Below are 23,587 nucleotides of genomic sequence, written 5' to 3'. Positions count from 1 at the left end.
TGCAGAGCTAGAAATATTTGGTGAAGAGTATTACCTACTACAGATAATAGATATATCCAGGAGTGGAATTGCTGGGTCATGGTATATGCGTGTACTGAATTCGACCAAGTACTGGCCACCTTGAGCTCTGCAGTGGCTGCACCTGCCCACATTCCCACTGTGGCTCCTCACCTTCCTGTGTCCCCACATCGCTGCCTTGGGTTTATCCATCTATCTCAGTTTTTCCATTTTAAAGTGGGATCTCATTATTTTGTTTGCTTTGCTCTCCTAACTTTTTGCTTTTTGTTTTGAATAATTTCTAACTTACAGGAAAGTTGAAGGAATGGCACAGTAAACACCAGCATAGTTTTCACAGCATAGATTCACCAGTTGCTAACTGTTTTCTCTTTCTCTCTTTATAAAAATATAAAAGAGAGATAGTGTAATTATGGGCTCCCATATTCATTATCATCATTGTTGTTTTTGATATTCAAAAGTTTTCCCCAGTTTGGTCAGTGGGAGCCCCTTTACACTGTCTCTTGGTGTCTTTTTGACATGTCCCTGTCAGCATATGAGTACTCTCTTGTTTCTTGGCACAATAAGATATTTCAGGCTCACCTTGTAATTAACCTGTCCCCAACCTAAAATCAGCTATTTCTCCAAAGAGCCCCATTTTTACTAGGGAATGGTACTTAGAAACCAAAATCCGGATACTCGATGAGCTACTGTGGTATCATTGCTTCTAGGTACTTTCAGTGGATAGGGTTAGGAAATGTATATATGTTTTTTATATCATATGTTCATACTGATAATCCAGTTCCAACTCAGTACCATAAGATTCTTGCTCTGTTCCCTGTTTGTATCTTCCTTTTCCTACAGGGACAACCCTCGTTTCTAACAACCTTAATATATTTACTTATTTACTTTATCCTACAGTAAAATAAGATCACTTTGGAATTACACTAGTTCCTACTAATAACAAACCTACTAAATAAAATTCAAGATATCTTTCCTAAGACTATAACCTGCTGTGTGCAATTCTCAAAGTTACCTGAATTAAATTTTTTTCCTGTAATTTCATATGTTCATTTGTTTCTCTTTGTATTTAACTTCAAGATTTTATTTTTCTGTCTTTGTTGATTAAGTTTTATTTTTAAATATGTAAAATATTAACATAGCTCAAAAGTCAAAACTATTCAAAAAGTTACGGTCAGGGTATAGGAAAGTGAATAAGGATATACTCTCACCCTCTTCCCTTTCTCTTCCATCCCATTCCCACCACCCCCACAGGCAGTGGATTTCAGATTTATTAATTCTATTTCGTTTTTCCAAAATAAGAACACACATTTTTATTTCCATTCTTCCTTATACAAAAAGGGAGTACATTCTATAATCTTTTGCACTTTCCTTTTTCCCTTAACATGTGCTAGAAATCACTTAATATCAATTCATAGAGGTCTTCCTTTTTTTTTTTTTTACCATACATTTATTGAGAGGATGAACCATAGTTTATTCAAGACTCTCATTCTAGTTGTTTCCAAATTTGTGCTATTACAGATAACACCACAGTGAATAACCTTGTGTATTTCCCCCATATTATTGAAAGTATATCTTCAGAATAAGTTCCTAGAATGGAATTGTTGCACCAAAGGGTAAATAAGTGTGTGGTTTTGTTAGATACCAAATTCCCCTCTATCAGGATTTCACCATTTTGCATTCCCTCCAGCCGTGTGAGCGCGTACCTGTTTCCCCAAAGCCTCACTCACGGAATGTATTGTCAAGTGTTTGAGTTTTTGCTAATCTGATTGATAAAACATGGTATCTTGATGCGGTTTTAATTTTTATTTCCTCTCTGAGAAAATGAGTATATTTTTATACATTTAAGAGACATTTATTTGTAAACTATTGATTCATATCTTTTGCCATTTTCTGTCAAGAGTTTGGTCTTTTTTTCCTTTCAACTTATAAGACTTCTTCTGTGTTAGGAGATTAGTTCTTTACGCGTGATATGTTGGAAATATTTTATCAGTTTGTCCTTTGTCTTTGTTTATGGTATTTTGACCAGGTGAAAGTTTTTTTAAAAAAATTTTTACACAGTAGATTTTTTCACTCTTTTATTGAACATGTATTTTTAGTCATAGCTTGAAAGCCTTTTGCCACACCCAGGTTATGAAGGAATTCACTCACACTTTGTTCTAGGACTTATATGGTTTCATTTTTTTTTACATTTGAATCTTTTAACAATTTGTTTATTCTGAAGTATGGTGTGAGGTATGAATCCAAGTTCGTCTTTTTCCAAAGGTCTGTCTAGTTGTTCCCAATATCATTTGAAAAGTCCATCTTTTCTCCAGTGATTTGAGAAGCCATCTTTATCATCTACAGAATGCCCCTATGTACTCAAGTCTGTCTCTGGATTTTCTGTTCTGTTTTGCTGGTCTGTTTATTCATGAATCATAGCATACTATTTTTAATTCTAGGGGCTTTATGGTATGTTTTACTATCTGGTAGGCTAGGCTCCTTCATTCTTTTTTTTTTCTTTCAGGATTTTTCATAGCTATAATTGTACATTTATTTTTCCATGTGAATTTTAGAATCAACTTTATTAGTCCTAGAGAAAAAAATTGGTATTTTTATTTGGGTCACATTAAATATACTTATTTATACACGCATGTATACACATATACATGCATACATATATATACACACATATCTTTATGGATGTCTTTCCATTTATTCAAGTCTACTTTTGTGTCTTTCAGAAGTGTTTTAAAGTTTTATTCATAAGGGTTTTGTATGTTTCTTGTTAGTTGATTCCTAAAATTGTACCTTTTCTGTTGCTAGTGTAAATGAAGTTTTCACTCTTGATTTTTATGTTTGTTTTGTATCATGCTACCTTATTAGATTACTTCCTCATTTGATTTAGTTTTATTGTTGAGTCTCTTGGGTTTACAAGTATACTTTGGTGTGATATGCAAATATAGTTTTACCTCTTCTTTTCCAATTCTTACGCCACAAATTGTTTTCTCTTACCTAATTGCATTGGCTAATATCTTCAATATAACGTTAAATAATAGCAAAGAGAGTGTATTTGCCCCATTTTACAGAGGAGACAAACTGTGGAAACTTAGAGAAGTTTAATAGCTTAAGGTCACAAACTAGTAAGTGGCAAAGCCATGATTGAATTTCAGGTCTTTTTGACTCCAAAAACCTCCATTCTTTTCATTTTGTCATGCTGCCTCCCAAATCTTTGAACATTTGTTTAAAGGAGATGAGACTGCAATTCCTAGTCACTCTCATGTGGATTGAAGAAATTCTGTGTATTTATTGTTTTGATCTAACAGTTGACCAAGCAAGCATGCCTCTTTTCTTGTTCCCTCTTTTTCTACAGTTTAGGGAGAACTTGCCCCAGATTTAATCTAGATACCTTTCATTTTTTAGAGTATATCTATTTGTAAGGATCAGAGGATTTAATACATTTCCTTGTTTGCTTGATAGGAGCTCAATTTGGAAATGGAAGACCAACGGGAGAACCTAGATACTCTTGAGCACCTGGTCACTGACCTGAGCTCCTGTGGCTTTGCACTGGACCTATCCCAGCACCAGGACAGGGTGCACAACCTCAAAAGGGACTTCACAGAGCTACAGAAGACAGTTAAAGAAAGGTGAGTTTTCGGGGCTGGCCCCGTGGCCGAGTGGTTAAGTTCGCGCGCTCCGCTGCAGGCGGCCCAGTGTTTCGTTGGTTCGAATCCTGGGCGCGGACATGGCACTGCTCATCAGACCACGCTGAGGCAGCGTCCCACATGCCACAACTAGAAGGACCCACAACGAAGAATATCCAACTATGTACCGGGAGGCTTTGGGGAGAAAAAGGAAAAAATAAAATCTTTAAAAAAAAAAAAAAAAAAAAAAAAAAAAGAAAGGTGAGTTTTCTATATGTGTTGGTCAGTGTCAGAGCTAATTTTTCTTGCTATTAGTGAAATGATTTTCTCTACCTTCCTCCTTTACCAAAAAAGATAGCATCAAGAACTCTGCTACTGAGTTGTCGGAGATTGGAAAGTGCCTCTATCAGGCAAAGCTACTCAATCTACTTGATGCTTGGTGACTTTTCTATTGTTACATAATAACTAATTCCTTCTCAGTAATGGGGCTCAGTTCTCTCTCAGTACAATCAAAAGCTCAGGTCACCTGGACCAAACAACAAATTTGGGGCAGCAAGTAGGATTGTGGCAGGATTTGAAGTAAAGAGAAAAATTGGAGGCGACTTCCCAGGCATAGTTAAGGGTTATATTGGTACTCATCCTGCTTGTTTTGACCATATTTAAGTTACTGTTTTGGAGGAGTGGCTAGATTCTTCTTTTAAGGCAAACATGGGAATATGTGACAAAGGTAGCCGATTTCAGGTTATCAGTTCACTGTTGAAAAGCCGTGATTCCCTCATTAGGAAGCCTCACATGGGTTTAAGAGCTTGATAAGACTTTTTCCCTTGATTTAGCTATAACTATAATCTTGATTTTGGTGGTCTAGTGGTTAAGATTCGATGCTCTCACCACCGTGGCCCAGATTTGTTCCCTGGTAAGGGAACCATACCACCCGTCTGTCGCTTGTTGTGCTGTGGTTGCTGCATGTTACTGTGATGCTGAAAGCTATGCCACTGTTATTTCAAATACCAGCACGGTCACCCATGGTGGACAGGTTTCAATGGAGCTTCCAGACTAGACAGACTAGGATAAAGGACCCGGCCACCCACTTCCAAAATAACTGGCCATGAAAACCCTATGATTAGCAGCAGAGTATTGTCTGATATAGTGCCAAAAGATGCAAGGCTGGCGCAAAAGACCAGGCAGGGTTCCACTCTGCTGTACACAGGGTCACTAGGAGTCAGAATCAACTTGATGGCACTATAGCAACAAATAATCCTGATTTAGCAGATGATTGCCTCATGACTAGAGGAAAACAGTTGCTCAAATCAACACTGTAAGCAGCAGGTCATTTAGTGAAGGGGAGGGAGACAAAGGCCAAGAAGGCTTTGTTTTTCTTCTATGCTGAGGGCATTTAGCTGTGTGAAGAACCGCTATCTCTGGCTTGAAGTCTGATAGATGTGGCCATTTCCAAAACATAATTTCAAAATTGAATTCTCCATTCTTCTTGATTTATTTATTCATTGGTGTGCTTAACCTAACTTTTCTGAGCCTCAATTTCGGCATGTTCCTTGCTAAAAGAATTATTCACATTAGACCTTGAAAGAGTCAAGCACCCAAAAAGTAGCCGAGCTGGACTTGAGATCCAAAGCCTGCATTCTTTCCATTGTATCATAGTACCTAAATAGCAGGCTCTCTTTCGTTTTTCTCGCTTTCACTTTAGCCTAGAGTAAGACTGAAGACTCCTTTCCCCAGAAATGTCCAAACAAGGGCAACAGATTCCTTAGTTTGATGCTCCCCTACATCACATGTGGTTCTTTAGCCAAAGCTGCTGTGGAGAAGATTATGGGAAGGAAAGGCCCTGTTAGGAAGCTGATGCCTGAGTCCCAGAATGAACCTAGTTCTAGTTCAAGTTTGCTTCTTTACAAAGCTTAGCCTGGCAAGTAACAAAATGTCTTTGTTGACAGAGGGGAAGATGCATCATCTTGCCAGGAACAATTAGATGAATTCCGGAAGCTGGTTAGGACCTTCCAGAAATGGCTGAAGGAAACTGAAGGGACTATTCCACCTACAGAGACTTTCATGAGTACTAAAGAGCTGGAAAAGCAGATTGAACACCTGAAGGTAGGTGAATAAAAGGATCTCCAGGAATCAGGCTAGAGATCAGTGTGTAAGTTTGTATGGACTGATCTCCAACTGTGGTAGGGAAGTGGTGTGAGAAATTCAGGTTAACCATCTGCATCAAAATAGAAATTCCTCCATTCTCTTCATGTGATTCCCACCTACCCTTACCCAAGCACTGGGCACCAAAATGTGTCTCATATTTAAAAACCAAAACCAAAAAAATCTGGGGCTAATATCTACAAAGTTTCAGCTGTTTCTTGGATACCTCTCATGCTATGGTGGGTCATCTGACAGTTGTCAATGGCCAGTCCTTGAGAAGCTTACACCTCATTGTATGTTTGAGATACGCCTCATAACGACGTTTCAGTCATTGACGCGCCGCGTGTACAACAGTGGTCCTGTAAGATTAGTACCATACAGCCTAGGTGTGCAGTAGGCTATACCATCTAGCTTTGTGTAAGTGCACTCTATGATGTTTGCACAGTGATGAAATCACCTAATGACGCATTTCTCAGAATGTATCCCTGTCATTAAGTGACACGTGACTGTATAGGTAAGCAAGGGACAGATATACAATGAGGAAATGGAAGAGAGAAGAACGAGTGCTACAGCTAATAAAGGAAAAAATAGAATCAGATGGGTGAAAGGTACTTCAAGGGTAGGACCAACCTTTCCCCCATCCCCTGCAGAGTGCCTTCTGTCCCATCTTGGATTCATATTCATTCAGCCTCTGCTTGCACCTCTAACAGTTCTTTTTTGTTGTTGAAATCAGCTAAATCTGCCTTCAACTAACTCTTATGCATTTGTCCTTATTTTATTCATAAAACAGAATTTATCTTGAACAGATGAAAGAGATTGATTGCTTTCACAGAGAGAGTGCCAGGAGCATTTGCTGTGGGGAATTCCCTAGGGCAGAGGTTCCCCAGTTTCTTGCTTCACAGCACCCTTAGCGTTTTAGGAAATTTTTCATGGCACCTCAAGGCCAAAAAAACCAAAGTACAAAAAACACCTCACTTGCTAAGTAGTCAGGTCCAAACAACTTAACAGTAGTTGTTCACCTGGTGTCCAACAGATGTCACTGTATTTCCCTCAAAAATTTAAAATATCCTATGAGTCAATGCATACATATTTTGGAGACTATGTCTCTTTGGAATCAAAGTGATTAATAAAAAAATTGACAAGCTGTGAATCAACAAGGTCCTGTTTGAAGTTAGGCAGCATGAGCTTGCTAGATGTTAATGGCTTTGTATCTTTCTCTGCTGCTACTCTGCAACTTAAAGTCGAGAGCAAACTAAGTAGATTCTCAGGGAAATTCAGTGTGGAGGAAGGGATTGCAGGCTAGGATAGTGTCCCTGTTTTGAAAGGAGTAAAATCCTCCTGCTGTGGCAGGCAATCCACATCTTAGAGACAACATGACCTGGTACTTTTGTCTTAGAGCAGAAGCCATTGTTTCCTAATGGCTTTCTGTGGTAGGTAGAGCTCTGACTTCAAACTCAATATAAAGTTCCCTTGAGAATGCAAAGTATAGCCTCTGATTCTATGTATTTCTCAACATCTCAATATCTAGCCCCTCATTTTACTCTCTGATTATCATTTCCTTTATATTCTTTATACACATGCTGTTCCCTTTGTCCACCTGGTAAACTCTTGTCTTAACTCAAAGCTTTCTTCCCTCTGAGCAGAGTTAGATGTGTCTCCTCTTGTGCTCTCAGTTTACTGACTGTCCATATTTCTATAATAGCATTTATTGCATTATAATGCAATTGATAATTTGAGCTCTTGGTTTTAAGAACTGTATCATACTCCTATTTTGTATCCCCAGTGTTTGGCATGATGCCTGGTCTATAGTAAATTCTCAGTAAATATTTGATGAATGAATGAATGAGAAGATCCTGAATATTCCAGGATATGCTTCTCCCACACCTTGGCTGGCTAAACCAAGATCTTGAAATGGCTGAATATATGCGGATGGTCACTTAGTGCTTATCAAAACTTTAGGGAGTATATATAGACGAACAGATGTCCCTACTTATGAGGAGAAAGCCCTCAGATGTTACATTTAGCTATTGTTTTTTTTTTTTTTTCTATTTTGTTTTTTGAACAGGGTCTCCTAGATGACTGGGCAAGTAAGGGAACTTTGGTAGAAGAAATCAATTGCAAAGGCACTTCTTTAGAAAATCTCATCATGGAGATCACAGCACCTGATTCACAAGCCAAGACAGGTGAGTGCAGGTTCTTAAAAATATAGTGAATAAACATCATTGTTTGCTTTGGCTTTGGTGATGACCCCTTGTTTAATAAAAGTCAGAATCGAGGTTGGACATGGGAACAAAGCAGGGTCCATAAAGCAGTCTTCCCCCTCAACCTGATCTGTTTTCCCATTTGGTATATAATGTTTCATTTTGTGAAATTCCTTCCTATGATGGGCAAAAGTAAAGGGACTAGTTGGCCCACTTAGAACTGTCAAATGAACATAGAAGGATTAAAATAGGATTTCCACCTTAAGGAGTTTCTCTCTTTTAAACATATGAATGGGATGGCTATGCATCATCTTTAGATTAGGGTCAGCCCTGGAGGACATAAGCATGCTATCTTGGCAAAGGCTAGATATTTAGGAGTCAGCACTGGTGCACCAAGGACTGGCATACTTCTTGGAAGTGGATACAAAGACTGTGTCAGATTTATGGAGAATCTCTGGCTGCAAATCAAGTCTTTCAAACAGAATCCATTCTGAGTTCACAGTCACTTGCTCGTTGTTCACTGGGACCTCATAGGTTTTATCACGACTATGTTAGTACACTCGTAGTCACTTAAATAGTAAGGGAAAAGTTTACTTTCTTTTTTTCTCCTGAGAATGGCAGTGGGTTTTTTTTTGTATCCTAAAGTTTAAAGATCTCTTGGAACTACCCAAAACTGACATTTCAGGGAATTGATGATCCTTATATTTCAACACAAACCTCTAAGCTCACTGACTTATTAATGTATGACTACATCAGGAGTTGGCAAACTTTTTCTGTAAAGGGATATTTAGTAAATATTTTAGGTTTGTGAGCCATATGGTCTCTGTCAAACTACACATCTCTGCTGTTGTAGCACAAAAGCAATCACAGACAATACATAAATGAATGCGTGTGGCTGTGTTCCAGTGAAACTTTACGTACAGAAACAGGCAGAGGGGCGGATTTGGCTGGTGACTATAGTTTTCTGACTCCTGGACTAGATCAGTGGTTTTTCAAACTTTTTGAAGCAGTAGGATCTTTTTTAAAAATAAATCTCATATAAAACTCTACTATATAAAACAAATAAAAATGATATTTTGTTGGCATAAATTTCTCTTATAAGTGAATTTATAGCATTTGTCTTTTATGAAATCCAGCAGTAAGAATAGTGAGAGTATCTTAGTGAATATAAAAATTTGTAACAAGGATTTTTGGATGACAGCTTTGTCACATGACTGACTTCTCAATTTTGTTTGGTTGCATTGTATCCAGCAAATATGGTTCACACAGATAAGTAGCTGCAAATGATGACAAATGTTTTTAAAAGTTCACTTTACAATCTCAGAATACTGTTTGATTAAACTGAACTAGAAGCTTGGAAGTGGTGTAATTCTTGTTTCAAAGTTAAATCACCAAGAATATTCAAGGAGGGCTCACATTCTTTTCTTAAACATAGAAAACACCTAATACTGGCATTGAAGACAAAAACTGTCTGTAACCTGATATCATCATGGTCTGAAGTGTTAAGAATTCTATTATGACACAGTTCTACCCTGGTGAGAGCCTGCTCTGAGAAGATGTCCCTCGGCCTTTTTTGTCATTTTATTTACTGTAGGACACACGTGCTAGAGAAGAGTTTTTTGTACATGAATGGACATGTGTAGGTTTGAATATTGTAAAGTGCTAGTGAAGAGCTACAGCTCTTTCAGTGTCACTCAAAAAGAAGTTTAAACGTTTGCACAGAAGTACAGGAGCTGCTTTATTCTCCCCCCAAAAATCAGGGTAAATTGGTTATATCTAGTGGGTTAAGATGTAGTGTCCAATATAATTGAACATGCATGTTTTCTAGCCGTTTTTAAGTAGTTAGAAATATATCCTGAGTATTATTATTTAAACCAAACATTTACAGAGTCCCTAAAGCACCTCCTTAGGTGCTTTGAAAATCACTAGCCTGAGTGTTCTCTAAGTTCTCTTACAACTCTGAAAAACCATGAATATCCCAGTTCCTTGGATTCGTGTACCTCTCTTTGTCTCATGAAGTGCTTTCGCATACATTACCTCATTGCCTCTCAATAACCCCATGAGAGTCGACAGGATAGGTAGTATTATCTTCATATCCTAGAGAAGACATTGAGGTCTGTCCATAGATTAAGGCTCACATGCGGAGTTAGTGACAATCTTGGCTAGGACCTCCTCCTTCTAGTTGCTAGTCCAGTTTCCTTTTGGCTATCACCACACTGCAATGGGATATGATCTTTCTGTTTGATCCATTTTTTAATTGAAAATACAATAACGCTAACATTTAAAAGTTTTATAACCACTCTTTTTTTTTGTTGAAGTAATATCAGGATAATCACTAGTTTTTAATACGATCTTGCACATGAGAGTTTTATCCTGTCCTTTTGGTGTAACGTTATATCATCAATATTCTTCAGATTTCTGTGTAACCTTTATAATTACGTGATCTTGTACTTTAACTTGGGACATCCTCTGAAATACAAGGAATCAATGTCGGGGAGAAGATAGGTGAAAGTGTGGTAACTAGAAACAGAACCAAAGTCTCAAAGCAGAATTTATGGGCATGTTTATGAGCCAGATTTATTAGCATTTAGAATTTTTGTCTTCTGTTTGAGGAAGAGGAGCAGAAAGTCGTAAAAGAAAAGACAAAGAATCTTCCCTTTGGAACAATATAAGAAGGGCTCATTTTAATGTCTTTATTAAAAGAATGCTGCTTTTTATGTCCTTAATTGTACTTATTGTTCATTTTTATTATGTGGAAGAACATTGATGTTAAAGTTGAACCTTTTGGCTCTGTTATAAATTCTCATTCCAAAGTGTGTCAAATATCATTCTAAAGACTTCTTCATTTTACCAATACTTGCTTCACAAAATTAGGGCAGGGTCCAAAGAATTCAAGTTGGAGATTTAAAAAGGGAATTTGAATTTTCTCTAGAAAGCATTAGGAATCGTTACTGGTAAGGAGCTGAAACACCTTGAGTGACGCTTTGTTGCCTGGCAGCTAAAATGATTTGTCTCTTTCCATGAGTATGTTGTCTTGTGCTGTGTTAACTTCCTGAAACCTGAGCTTAAAGCAAGTACCAGAGAACAAATTCAGTGCCTGTATGTATTCCTAACACGTTTGTCTTGCCCTGTTTGTCTCTCTGTCCTTTGCTCAGGTTCCATACTGCCCTCTGTAGGAAGCTCTGTAGGCAGTGTAAACGGATACCACACCTGCAAAGGTGAGAATGCCATTTCAATAGTGCCTCTTTGTTGGGTGTGTTAGGACAGCGTTCATGTTTGCATCTGTGTATGTTTCTATATGTGTGGAAGAACTGCTGCCAGGATGGGCATGAGGGTAAAAATCTGGGGAGAAGAAACTGTGATGCCTCTTTGTTTGGTAGCTATAGGCTAAATAGGTTGGTAGCCAGTGAAATAAAGAAAGGTACAAGGAAATACACTGGACCACTAGATAAGACCAATAAGGAAAGACCTTGAAGAAAGTATATATGAATCTTTGAATTATAAAGAAGCTATACTAGAGGTAGTCTAGTCCAGCCCTCAACCTCACAGCTGGGTGACTTGTCTGTAGTTTGGAGTAGAGGAAGCTGAAGAATGCCCCAAATCCTTCACTCCCTTCACTTCTGTTGTTCCCTTGTTTATTTAGCATTTTATTTATACATCTGAGTATTTAATACCAAAATCAGAAATCAGATTAATGAGAGCTGTTTTGCTTTGTGTGTGTAAACAGCAACTTTGATGTCATTTTGCAGGAAGATAATCTCTAGTTCTCTAGAAGGAATAAGAGATACACTTAATCCTGATGAGTAATTTAGTAGTGAGAAACCAATTGGGATGCTTGGAGAACTATTCCCAATCTGATTTCTGTTTCTATGGTACTAGATCTGACGGAGATCCAATGTGACATGTCAGATGTAAACTTGAAATATGAGAAACTTGGAGGAATACTTCAGGAACGCCATGAAAGCCTTCAGGCTGTCCTCAGCAGAATGCAGGAAGTTCAGAAGGAGGCAAGCTCAGTGTTGCAGTGGCTGGAATCAAAAGAGGAAGTCCTGAAAGCCATGGATGCTTCATCTCCAACCAAGACAGAAACAGTGAGAGCCCAAGCTGAATCTAACAAGGTACTGTTTTTATATTACCTGCATCCCAAACACTAAGAAGAAGAGACTGTTGTACCAGAGTTTCCTGCCTGAGCCCACCGACCTGAGAGTGAGATGTGGCCAACCACCCAGGCCGTGATGAGCAGCGTGTTTGACTTCCACATGACTAATATGCCTAAACTCTCCTAGAGAATTTTCTTGCCTATGAAATTAGAAATTGTTATAAATCAGATTCAGAAACAAAGCCAGATCTGTTTGCAGAAAGAGAACAGCCCTCATCAGAAGCATCAGCTCATTGAGAATGGGATCTCGTTTTCTCTATGACACTGCAAGGCAAACCATTCTCATCAAGCACCACTCCAACTCTGGGAGGGATCTAAAGAACTGTGATTACATTTCATTCTTAAGATTGACATGTAGGAGTAGGGAAAATTGCAGGAGAAATAAGACCATGTGGAAAATCCTATAAAAACTTTTCACCAAAGTTTTTTATATTCCAATTGACCGTAGTATGTCATCTCTTCCAACTACATAAACATCATCATCATCATCATCATCATCATCATCATATCTTGATACTTTTAGTTTATAGGAATTAATAGTTTTTTCTTATTGGGTTCTACTAATGTGTTGTACATAAAAGAAATTCAGATCCTGCCATCTAGAGTTACATTTTAAAGTAAAAATTGAAGCATAAAATTTTAGTATCTTAAAATTGTGAAACAAGTCATGGATAGAACAGAAGTAGAGCCTATAACTGCTACCCAGTCTTCTGCTTATTTCCTCCACACTCACAGCTTAATTTCCTGTCCAGAAATTTCATGGCATACATGATCTTCTTTGTCCTAGGCCTTTCTCACTGAATTGGAACAGAATTCTCCAAAAATCCAAAAAGTAAAAGAAGCCTTGGCTGGATTACTGATAACATATCCTAATTCACAAGAAGCAGAAAACTGGAAGAAAATGCAAGAGGAACTCAGTAAGTTATCACAGGGCTGTTGCAAATTCACTAAAGTGCTTGTCTTTAAAGCAAATACAGAATTTCAGCACATCCTATAAAGCTGAAATTATTTTCAGTTAATTTTCATAAGCAAGAGGCCAGATAGGTTAGAGATTAAACCTGATTAGGAAAAAATTTAGAGTTTCCACTCAAAGTGTCAGCAGTTTGGCTTTCTTAGGAAGTTAAACTGACAATCTGTTAAAGAGAGCATTGCTGATAAAAATGAAAAATGTGAAATAGTCTAAATATTCAATGAAAGGATTAGATAAATTATGCTGTGTTCATTATATTGAACTATAAATAATATAGATGGATATTTATTGGTATAAAAAATGTATTGGCATGAAAGATATTCATAATATAGTAAGTTTAAAAACAGGCTATAAAATAATATATATAGTATAAGATATTTTACGTCCGCTTGTGTATGTGTGTATGTAGTTCTGTGCAATTTTATCCTATGTATAGTTTCATATAATCACCACCACAATCAAGATACAAAACTGTGGGCCGGCCTGGTGGTGCAGCGGTTAAGTGTGCACATTCTGCTTCTCGGCCGCCCAGGTTCGCTGGTTCGGATCCCGGGTGCGGACATGGCACCGCTTGGCAAAAGCCATGCTGTGGTAGGCGTCCCACGTGTAAAGTAGAGGAAGATGGGCATGGATCTTAGCTCAGGGCCAGTCTTCCTCAGCAAAAAGAGGAGGATTGGCAGTAGTTAGCTCAGGGCTAATCTTCCTCCAAAAAAAAAAAGATACAAAACTCTTTGTGTTACTTTAGTTAAAATTAAATGAAGGTTATTTTTAACTTAAAAAAATATTTCAGTAATGCTCCAGGGATCATCTCCTGTAGCATATTAGGAACATAATTTAGGGACCAGGCCAGTGGCTCATGAGAGTAAAGGAATACGTTTTTCTCATTTCTTCTCTACAGATTCCCGATGGGAAAGGGCCACCGAGGTGACAATGGCTCGGCAAAGGCAGCTAGAGGAATCTGCAAGTCATCTGGCCTGCTTCCAGGCTGCAGAATTGCAGCTCCGGCCCTGGCTGATGGAGAAGGAACTGATGATGGGAGTGCTGGGGCCCCTGTCTATTGACCCCAACATGCTGAATGCACAAAAACAGCAGGTCCAGGTGAGCAGCACAGCTGAATGTTCACAAGCCTGGATTTGAACGCTGCTCTCAACAAGTAGATTTCATACAACCCTGGACAAGTCATTTAATCCCTCAGAGTCTGGTTTCCTCAGTTTTATGAGGTCTCTATCATAGTTCCTGTCAAATAGTAAATGGCCAATAACTGTATTATTAATATCATTAACAGAGGCAGTAAGATGAGTGGATGTGAGAATGGGAACTTCTGACTAAATTGTAGGATCACATTTTACTTTTAATCCCCAGTTGTAGTGATCTACTTAATGCAATATCTTATATCTGCTGGCTTTACTTAAAGATCTTCTGCTGATCAAACACCCCAAAAATTGATTTACATGCCTAGCATCATAGAAATTTAGATTGGTGAAATTTTGTCACGTCCAATGAAATCCTACTAGAACCTTTTCGTGTTCTACATCTTCTCCCAAACTTGTTTCATTTCTTCTCACCATCCACCAAGTCTTGTAAGTTAAAACCAAAGAGTAGTTTTTGAAGGAACCCTTTCTTTTAGCCCCTGCATCCAATTAATTATCAAGTCCTGTTTAGTCTATTTACAAATATTTTTCTAATCCAGTGGTTTTCAAACATTTTGGTCTCAAACCCTTTTATACTCTTAAAAATGATTGAGGACCCCAAAGAGCTTGTGTTTATCTATTAATATCTATTAAAACATTGAGGAATTTTAAAAATATATAATATGTATTTATTAACTAATTTTAAAATAATAACGATAAAACTATAACATCAACATAAGTAACATTTTTATGAAAAAATAACATTTTCTTCAGTGTCCCAGAGTTTTGCCGGTTCAGATCCTGGGCGCAGACATGGCACCGCTTGTCAGGCCATGTTGAGGTGGCATCCCACGTGCCACAACTAGAAGGACCCACAACTAAAATATACAACTATGTACTAGGGGGACTTGGGGAGAAAAAGCAAAAAAAAAATTAATACAAGTGGCATTGTTTTATATCTTTGCAAATCTCTTTAATGTCTGGCTTAATAGAATATTCTCATAGATTTTCATATAGCTTTTGCATTCAGTCTGTTGCTATATCAGATGTCATGTAGCCTCTGGAAAACTCCATTGAACATTCATGAGAGAAGAAGAATTTAAAAAGGCAATAACATCTTAGTATTATTATGAAAATAGTTGTGACCTCATGGACTCCCTGAAAGGACCTAGGGATTCCCAGGGGCCCCTGGACCATAATTTGAGAACCAGTTTTCTAATCCTTCTCTTCTCTTCTTTCTAAATGCCTTAGGTGGACTTGATCTCAGGCTTATACCACTGTTGCAACATCCTTCTAATGGACTTCTTTGTCTAGTCTATCCTCCACACAATTATCAAATCTCTGTCCTCCACACAATTATCAAATTATCTTCTTAAATCATATATCTGAATATATGAAAATGCTTCAGTGGTTCTTGGGTGGCTGTTGAACAAAGTCCAAATACCTGCTCAGTGTGGTGCATGAGGCTTTTCACAATCTGGTCCCAGTTTGTCTCACCAGCCTCATTTCCAACTCTTCCCCCATATATCCAGATTTCTACCCACACCAGATAATGTGTTCTTTCCCAAACACCCCACACTCATACAGCTCTGTGCCTTTGCTAATCATAGGCCCTCACCCTGAACCAGGCGTACTCTCTGCTCACTTGGAAAGCTCCTACATATTTTTTATTGTGTCCTCTGTGAAGCCTTTCCTGATTTCTCTCTTCTATTGTCATCCCATGCAGAGTTAATCATCTTCACTCCTTGCTTTCACAGTTCCGTGTTCACATCAATGTTTTATCATTTTTACTTTTGCTACATTCTATTATTGTTCATTTTTTACACATCTGTTTTTCCTTGAGGTCATGTCTTATTTATTTTTGTATAGCATAAGTGCTGAGTACTTTCCATAAATTTTCTTATTTAATCCATACAACAGCCAAGATAAATCCTTTACTATCGTCATTTTACAGATGAGGAAGCTGAGATTTGGATAACTTTTAAAAACTTGCCTAAGTTTATACAGCTAGTGAGTGATAGAGTCAGCATTTTAACCCACACAATCTGACTCCAGAGCCTGTAAGCAGTCTTCTTTGTTGAGTGAAGCAGTGGATAGAAAAGAGTAAAAAGTCATGGTACTTGCTTTAAAGAAGCTCATTATCTAATTGCACTGTATTGTAATGTACAGATTGTATGTGCTGGTGGAATTCTGAGAATGAAACTAAAAAAAACAGAGGTATTGAGAGCTGAAATGACAAGCCCAGCTGGTAATATAGCTGGCTCTGGAACCAAGGGTCCCAGACACCCAATTCAGAGGCCTGGGTTTTGCCTGGCAAAGCTGATAAGTGCCAATCCAGAAAACAAACTTTGCTTTCCCAACCAAGGCTAACCTTAGTAACTAATGTTGAAACAGTATAGGACAAAGGAGAAAAGAAAGAAAGTAGACACAATCATTGATTCTTGCAAAACAAATTTTCGTTAAGCAATTGTTATAAGTGATACTACGTTTTCCTAGTACTCTGGTTCTTGGAGTTTTCTGATTTAGTTTCAAAAGGAATTGGCACTACTTGGCACAACCCAAAATCGGTTTTTGTTTTGACACTGTTTTTAGGTCTGTCTTTTCTCTTTAAACATCTTGCTGTCATTTCTATTACAGTTTATGCTGAAGGAATTTGAAGCACGCAGGCAACAGCATGAGCAGCTGAAAGAGGCAGCTCAGGGCATCTTAACAGGCCCTGGAGATGTCTCTCCATCCACCAGCCAAGTACAGAAGGAACTCCAGAGCATCAATCAGAAGTGGATTGAGCTGACTGACAAACTTAATTCCCGTTCCAGCCAAATTGACCAAGCTATTGTCAAAAGCACTCAGTACCAGGAACTGCTCCAGGACTTATCAGAGAAGGTGAAGGCAGTTGGACAGCGACTGAGTGGCCAGTCAGCCATCAGCACCCAACCTGAGGCTGTGAAGCAGCAATTGGAGGAGACCAGTGAGATTCGATCTGATGTGGAACAATTGGACCACGAGATTAACGAGGCGCAGACACTCTGCGATGAACTTTCAGTGCTCATTGGTGAGCAGTACCTCAAGGATGAACTGAAGAAGCGTTTGGAGACAGTTGCCCTGCCTCTCCAAGGTTTAGAAGACCTTGCAGGTGAGTTGGGGTGAGGAACACACTGCTGCCATTATTAGTGGCAAGCCAAAAAAAGAAGTGGGTTAGTGGTAGTCCCAAGAATCTAGGGTGACTCTGAAGTAATCTTGGGACTCGGAATATTATTACTCTATCCCTTTGTCCAGGCTACAGTAAAAACTGCTGTGGTTATTACACATTGATTGGGCAGTAACAATATGTGACTCTTTACATAGCATAATCCTAGAGATAAGAGTACTAATATAAAGTCGGCAAGTAGGTAGAAATTTATGCTCATAGATGTACATATAGGTGGAGTTACACACATACTTTCACTGATACTCACTTATTTTCTTTATACCAGGCGCATACACACACACATATACCATATATACGAAATTAGAACATGTTCTGGTCTTCTTATGATGGCCTTGTACGAGAAAAATTTTGTTATTAATTCGTTCCTCTTTTTCTAGAAATATCTATGTCTTTTTACCAACTTAAAGGTAAAAGTTTACTTTTGTTACTCAGATCACCTTACAAGGTTGACGTGAGTATTAAATAACATATAGTATATGAAGGAGCCTAGCTATGTGCTTCTTTTATGGTAGGCCCTCGATTAATGTTAGTTTCCTTTGCCTATGATTAGCACATATACCGTCAGCAAACATTTTAAGTGCCATGTTCAGACTTGATTGATTTAAATCTGATTTTCTCATTTCAGCTGATCGCATGAACAGACTCCAGGCAGCTCTTGCCAGCACCCAGCAGTTTCAGCAAATGTTTGATGAGCTGAGAACCTGGTTGGATGACAAACAAAGCCAGCAAGCAAAAAACTGCCCAATTTCTGCAAAATTGGAGCGGCTACAGTCTCAGCTACAGGAGAATGAAGAGTTTCAGAAAAGCCTTAACCAACACAGTGGTTCCTATGAAGTGATTGTGACTGAAGGAGAGTCTCTGCTTCTTTCTGTACCTCCTGGAGAAGAGAAAAAAACTTTACAAAACCAGTTGGTTGAACTCAAAAACCATTGGGAAGAGCTTAGTAAAAAAACTGCAGACAGACAATCTAGGCTCAAGGACTGTATGCAGAAAGCTCAGAAATATCAGTGGCATGTGGAAGACCTTATGCCATGGATAGAAGATTGTAAGGCCAAGATGTCTGACTTGCGAGTCACTCTGGATCCAGTGCAGCTAGAGTCCAGTCTCCTGAGATCAAAGGCTATGCTGAGTGAGGTAGAAAAGCGCCGCTCCCTGCTAGAAATACTGAACAGTGCTGCTGACATTCTGATCAATTCTTCAGAAACGGATGAGGATGATATCCGGGACGAGAAGGCTGGAATCAACCAGAACATGGATTCCATTACAGAAGAGCTACAGGCCAAAACAGGGTCACTTGAAGAAATGACCCAGAGGCTCAAGGAGTTCCAGGAAAGCTTTAAGAATATTGAAAAGAAGGTTGAAGGGGCCAAACACCAACTTGAGATCTTTGATGCTCTAGGCTCTCAAGCCTGTAGCAACAAGAACCTAGAGAAGCTAAGAGCTCAGCAGGAAGTGCTGCAGACCCTGGAGCCTCAGGTAGACTATTTGAGGAACTTCACTCGGGGCCTGGTAGAAGATGCTCCAGATGGATCTGATGCTTCCCAGCTTCTACATCAAGCTGAGGTCACCCAGCAAGAGTTCCTAGAAGTGAAGCAAAGAGTGAACAGTAGTTGCATGACAATGGAAAACAAGCTGGAGGGGATTGGCCAGTTCCACTGCCGAGTCCGAGAAATGTTTTCTCAATTGGCAGACTTGGATGATGAGCTAGATGGCATGAGTGCTATCGGCAGAGACACTGACAGTCTCCAGTCCCAAATTGAGGATGTAAGGCAGTTCCTTAACAAAATTCAAGTCCTCAAGTTAGACATAGAGGCCTCTGAAGCAGAGTGCCGACAAATGCTGGAGGAAGACGGGACTCTGGACTTGTTAGGTCTCAAGAGGGAGCTAGAAGCCCTGAACAAACAGTGTGGCAAACTGACAGAGAGGAGTAAAGCTCGTCAGGAACAGCTAGAGCTGACGCTGGACCGTGTGGAGGACTTCTATAGGAAATTGAAAGTACTCAATGACATGACCACAGCAGCAGAGGAGGGAGAGGCCCTCCAGTGGGTAGTGGGGACTGAAGTGGATATCATCAACCAACAATTAGCAGACTTTAAAGTAAGTCTTGCCCTTGCTTTTAAATCTTTTTCCATCTAATGTGTATGTTTCTTTTCTTGTAACTTGGAAACCAATTGAGTATGCATCTTAACTTCTGTCCCTGGTTTCATTAGTCTCACTTCCACCACCATCAAAACACACTGGAGACTAAACAGTCTCTTGGACTTCTGAGCAACTGGTTTGAACATTTTGCTATTGTAATTTATTTCAGTGTTTATAACCAATTAAGGGTATAGAAAGAAATGTCCAAACCTTATCTTTTACTCTAAGAATCCCTTCTTGTGATTTCTTGAGTTTCAAATTAACTGATTTTTGTAACAGCAGTGAATGTTTCTTCAGGTCCCTGTTTTTCAAATTGAGGTATGAGAAGCTGTAAGATAAACCTGGGCTCATCTTCCCAAAGTCTTGATTTTTTTTTTTTTTTTTTTTGAGGAAGATTAGCCCTGATCTAACATCTGCTGCCAATCCACCTCTTTTTTTGCTGAGGAAGACTGGCCCTGAGCTAACATCCATGCCCATCTTCCTCTACTTTATATGTGGGATGCCTACCACAGTATGGCTTGCCAAGCGGTGCTATGTCCACATCTGGGGTCTGAACCAGTGAGTCCTGGGCCACCTAAGTGGAACATACGAACTTAACTGTGGCAGCCCCCAAAATCTTGATTTTTTTCACAGATTTCGAGGGAAAATTATTGATGTATTATCGATGTATTATGAAATAAAATGCAAAATTCTCATGAATTATTAAGATAAAACATGACACTTCAAAGAAATTTGGGGGGCCGGCCCCGTGGCCGAGTGGTTAAGTTCGCACACTCTGCTTCAGCGGCCCAGGGTCTCGCCATTTCAGATCCTGGGTGTGGACATGGCACCGCTCATCAAGTCATGCTGAGGCGGTGTCCCACATGCCACATGTAGAAGGACCCACAACTAAAAATATGCAACTATGTACCCGGGGGCTTTGGGGAGAAAAAGGAAAAATAAAATCTGAAAAAAAAGAAATTTTGCACTTACAGCAAGTAGTGCTTAAGACTAACACCTCAGACTCCTCAAGAGTCCAAGTTTGCTACCTACAGGAGAGTGTGAGAAGTGCTACCTTAGTTGAAAATGTTTTAATCCTTTGCCTGAGTCAGAATTTCCACTCCTGAGATTTTGTGAGTCTAAATTAAAACAACTGGGGAAGATGAGAGGAGTTGACTCAAAAGTGCAAATTTGCCAGGTCAGGGGCTTGGAACTCTTAGGACTGTCTGTTGGGTCTTGGCTCTCACTGCATGAGCCTTTCACCCTAAGAGTTCCCTTTTTTGTAAATACCTAGAAGTGCCTCACTCCACTGTGAAGGCCTCTCTGCTGCTGTGTCCTTCTTGGTGCATGGAGTAGATTTGGAAAGGATACTTCCAGCACTTTATTTCCATCACTAGTGTTCATTAGTCCCACTTACACAGTTCACAGTCCTGCCATTAGACTTAATTTGTTCTCTCAGGGCCCCTGCCTGTCAGGATTTTTTCTGTTAAAAACATAGATGGAGAGATGGTATTGTCACCAGGTCAGAGCCATCTGGTCCCGAGAAAGGTCACAGATTTGTAGACGAGATCCAGGTGCAGAAAGGTGGCTGTTTCAGAAGGGCCCCTCTAGCTTAGGGAATGTCCAGCATGAAAGTGAAACGTTGGCTGGACGCCCCTAACTGTGTTTGGAGATAGTGCAGTTTGGAACAACACAAGTCATCGTATTTCTTGAGGCACCCAAATAAGGAAAGTGTAGGTAGAGAAAATTCACACCCATGAGCTCACGTGTGTTGCTCTTAGGAACTGCCACACCTCTATTCCAGTGGCGGAGTGGCCTTCCCTGCTTCACTGTGTACACTTTTCTTTCCTCTTCCATTGTAAGTCCTCGAAAGCAGAGCCTCTCTTCTACAGGCACGCTGTGTTTATCCAACTTACTCGGATCCAGGTTACTTAGAATTAACTGTCTAACTAACTAAATGAATTTCTTAGTAAACTGAAGCTTATCCTTTTACGCTCCAAAATAGTTTTATCAAACTAGATTCTGGTTTATATGGGAATTATTTTAAATTTTGTTTGCCTAATTTTCTAAATACTATATTGTGCATGATTTATTTTGTGTGTGTGTGAGTGCAGGTTAGCATTACTGAAAAGATTATACTATTTTCTACTATGGTGATATCCTCAAGGAAATTAGAGACATTTGGGGCTGCTTTGTTTAGATGTTCCTAAATGACTGTGCAGTTTGAATTCTGTATTGAAGCTCTTGTTTTGGGCCTCTACGTTGTCGTACTGATTGGATTGGAGGTTTGTATATATAGGGTGGAGGTCTAGTTTCTTTTTTTTCCCTGTTACCCTGATATCAGGTATTATTTCTTACTGCTATTACTTGTCACTGCTGTGACTAGGTCTGCCTTTAGCAGTCTATCTTTTCCTTCTAATCTTCAGTGAGCTAGAAAATGAAGTAAACAGACCTGTTAAAATTGCATTACATATGAACTAGAATATAAAAAAGAGTTCACAAGCAGGCATATATAGTGTTTGGATTTGAGGACAAGTAATCATTTACTTTTCACTTGATCCTTGGTTTCTAGAGATATTCTGAATTTTGATGTTTCTGGAAGATTTTAAGAAATGATTGGACATTACCATGTTTTATTTGTATCCTAGTAGCATTCAGAGTTCAGTAGCTGCTTGGTTGCTTGTGATAGTAGACTTGTTTCACTGATTTCTAAGAATAAGCCTCCTACCAGCAATGGGAGGTAAAGGCTGGGATGAGACACTGATCAGCTGGTCACCTGCAGAGTGTGTTTATCTGCAGGGGCCTAGTGTTGACAAGGCAAGATTAGAAGAGTGAGAGAGGGAGGGTGGTGAAGTTGTGTGCCCTGTGTGTATTCTCTTCAAGTTGGGGGTGCAGATCAGAAGTCTGGTTCTGTAGGTCCATCTTATAAAGTCAAAGGCTTTGGGAAGAATTTTTGCCTCCCCTCAGCAAAGGTCTTTGGTCAGAAGGGGAAGAGCATACTCCTAGCTTAGCTCATGCTGAGCTCATGGGAAGTGAAAACAATAAGAGGGGAAAAGCTCTGTGGACAGTTCCACAGTCCCCTTGAGGCTGAGTAAGAGAAAGGTCTTTTGGGACCCGTTCTGAGGACTGAGTCATTTTCATGTTTTGAGTGTTGAGTTCCTGGGTTAATGTGTTCTATAATCCAGCAGTAGATTAATCTTCCCTCTCACCAGCAGCAGACCAGATTTGTAAAATGTGAGTCTGCTTTCAGATTCAAATTGTTTTTAATAAGGAAAAAACAGAGTTGAAAATAAATATTAAGAAACAGCATTAGCGTTAACTTTTCAGCTCTTTTCTTTTTATAATGAGATCACGCTCTCAGCACAGAATCCGGTGAAGAGAAGAGGATATGAATCTGTGAGACAGGAATGTGGTTCTGCTTTGACCTAGCTAAAACTCTGCTGGGTATGGTCAGAATAAACAGATGAGTCAAATCTGTGGAGAAGCCCAGGCGGACTTGGGACAGTGCAGTAGTGCTGATAAATGCATGGAAAAGCATTTAGCCTGTGGGAAGAATTGTTTCCTCCTTAAATAAATGTGAAAAACTGAAAGTCATCATTCCTAGAAGAGGCTTTTCCCTCGATTACTTCTGAATAATTGATAGAATCTGGTCAGCCAGTGAGGATCTATCAGATGGGAATGGAAGAGAGTCCTTTCTCACTCTAACAGGCAAAGACCTCAAACCTTCCTGAGTTAGGTGCTTTACTGGGTTCAGCTCTCTGTTGGAAGCAGAAAAGAAGAAGCCATTCCTGAAATCACAAATGAGAATATTGAGCATGTTTTCAGAAAATTGGAAGGAAAAGACTTTGGCTAATCTGTTCAGGAAATTCCGTTTTCCTGAACAAGAGAGTCTCTGATTATTGAGGAAAAGGAATTGAATGTACATAACAGGAGACAAACAAGAAAGGAGGGACCTTTATTTCACTGAAACTTAAGCCAAAGAATTGCCCCAGGGTGACTTTCCTGGGAAGGGTAGAAAATG

At 39.2% G+C, this 23,587-nt stretch overlaps 1 protein-coding gene across 20 annotated transcripts in view; it reads left to right on the top strand.

The window, feature by feature from the left end:
• Nucleotides 1-23,587, top strand: part of MACF1 (microtubule actin crosslinking factor 1) — a 324,410-nt gene that overhangs the window by 222,595 nt on the left and 78,228 nt on the right. For 18 of the 20 annotated variants that reach the window (XM_046661293.1, XM_046661299.1, XM_046661298.1 and 15 more), the window contains 9 exons: nucleotides 3,475-3,641; nucleotides 5,585-5,741; nucleotides 7,846-7,963; nucleotides 11,137-11,199; nucleotides 11,861-12,099; nucleotides 12,928-13,057; nucleotides 14,009-14,208; nucleotides 16,878-17,373; nucleotides 18,074-19,545. In XM_046661293.1, the coding sequence (XP_046517249.1) occupies nucleotides 3,475-3,641; nucleotides 5,585-5,741; nucleotides 7,846-7,963; nucleotides 11,137-11,199; nucleotides 11,861-12,099; nucleotides 12,928-13,057; nucleotides 14,009-14,208; nucleotides 16,878-17,373; nucleotides 18,074-19,545 (3,042 nt within the window). The remainder of the gene's footprint in view (nucleotides 1-3,474; nucleotides 3,642-5,584; nucleotides 5,742-7,845; nucleotides 7,964-11,136; nucleotides 11,200-11,860; nucleotides 12,100-12,927; nucleotides 13,058-14,008; nucleotides 14,209-16,877; nucleotides 17,374-18,073; nucleotides 19,546-23,587) is intronic. The other 2 variants (XM_046661294.1, XM_046661281.1) reach the window with 1 other exon arrangement.

The sequence above is a fragment of the Equus quagga genome, chromosome 5 (genome assembly GCF_021613505.1).
Source record: "Equus quagga isolate Etosha38 chromosome 5, UCLA_HA_Equagga_1.0, whole genome shotgun sequence".
Taxonomy (NCBI): domain Eukaryota; kingdom Metazoa; phylum Chordata; class Mammalia; order Perissodactyla; family Equidae; genus Equus; species Equus quagga.
The sequence above is the reverse complement of the archived record's forward strand: the minus strand, read 5'-3'. Positions and strand labels throughout refer to the sequence as shown.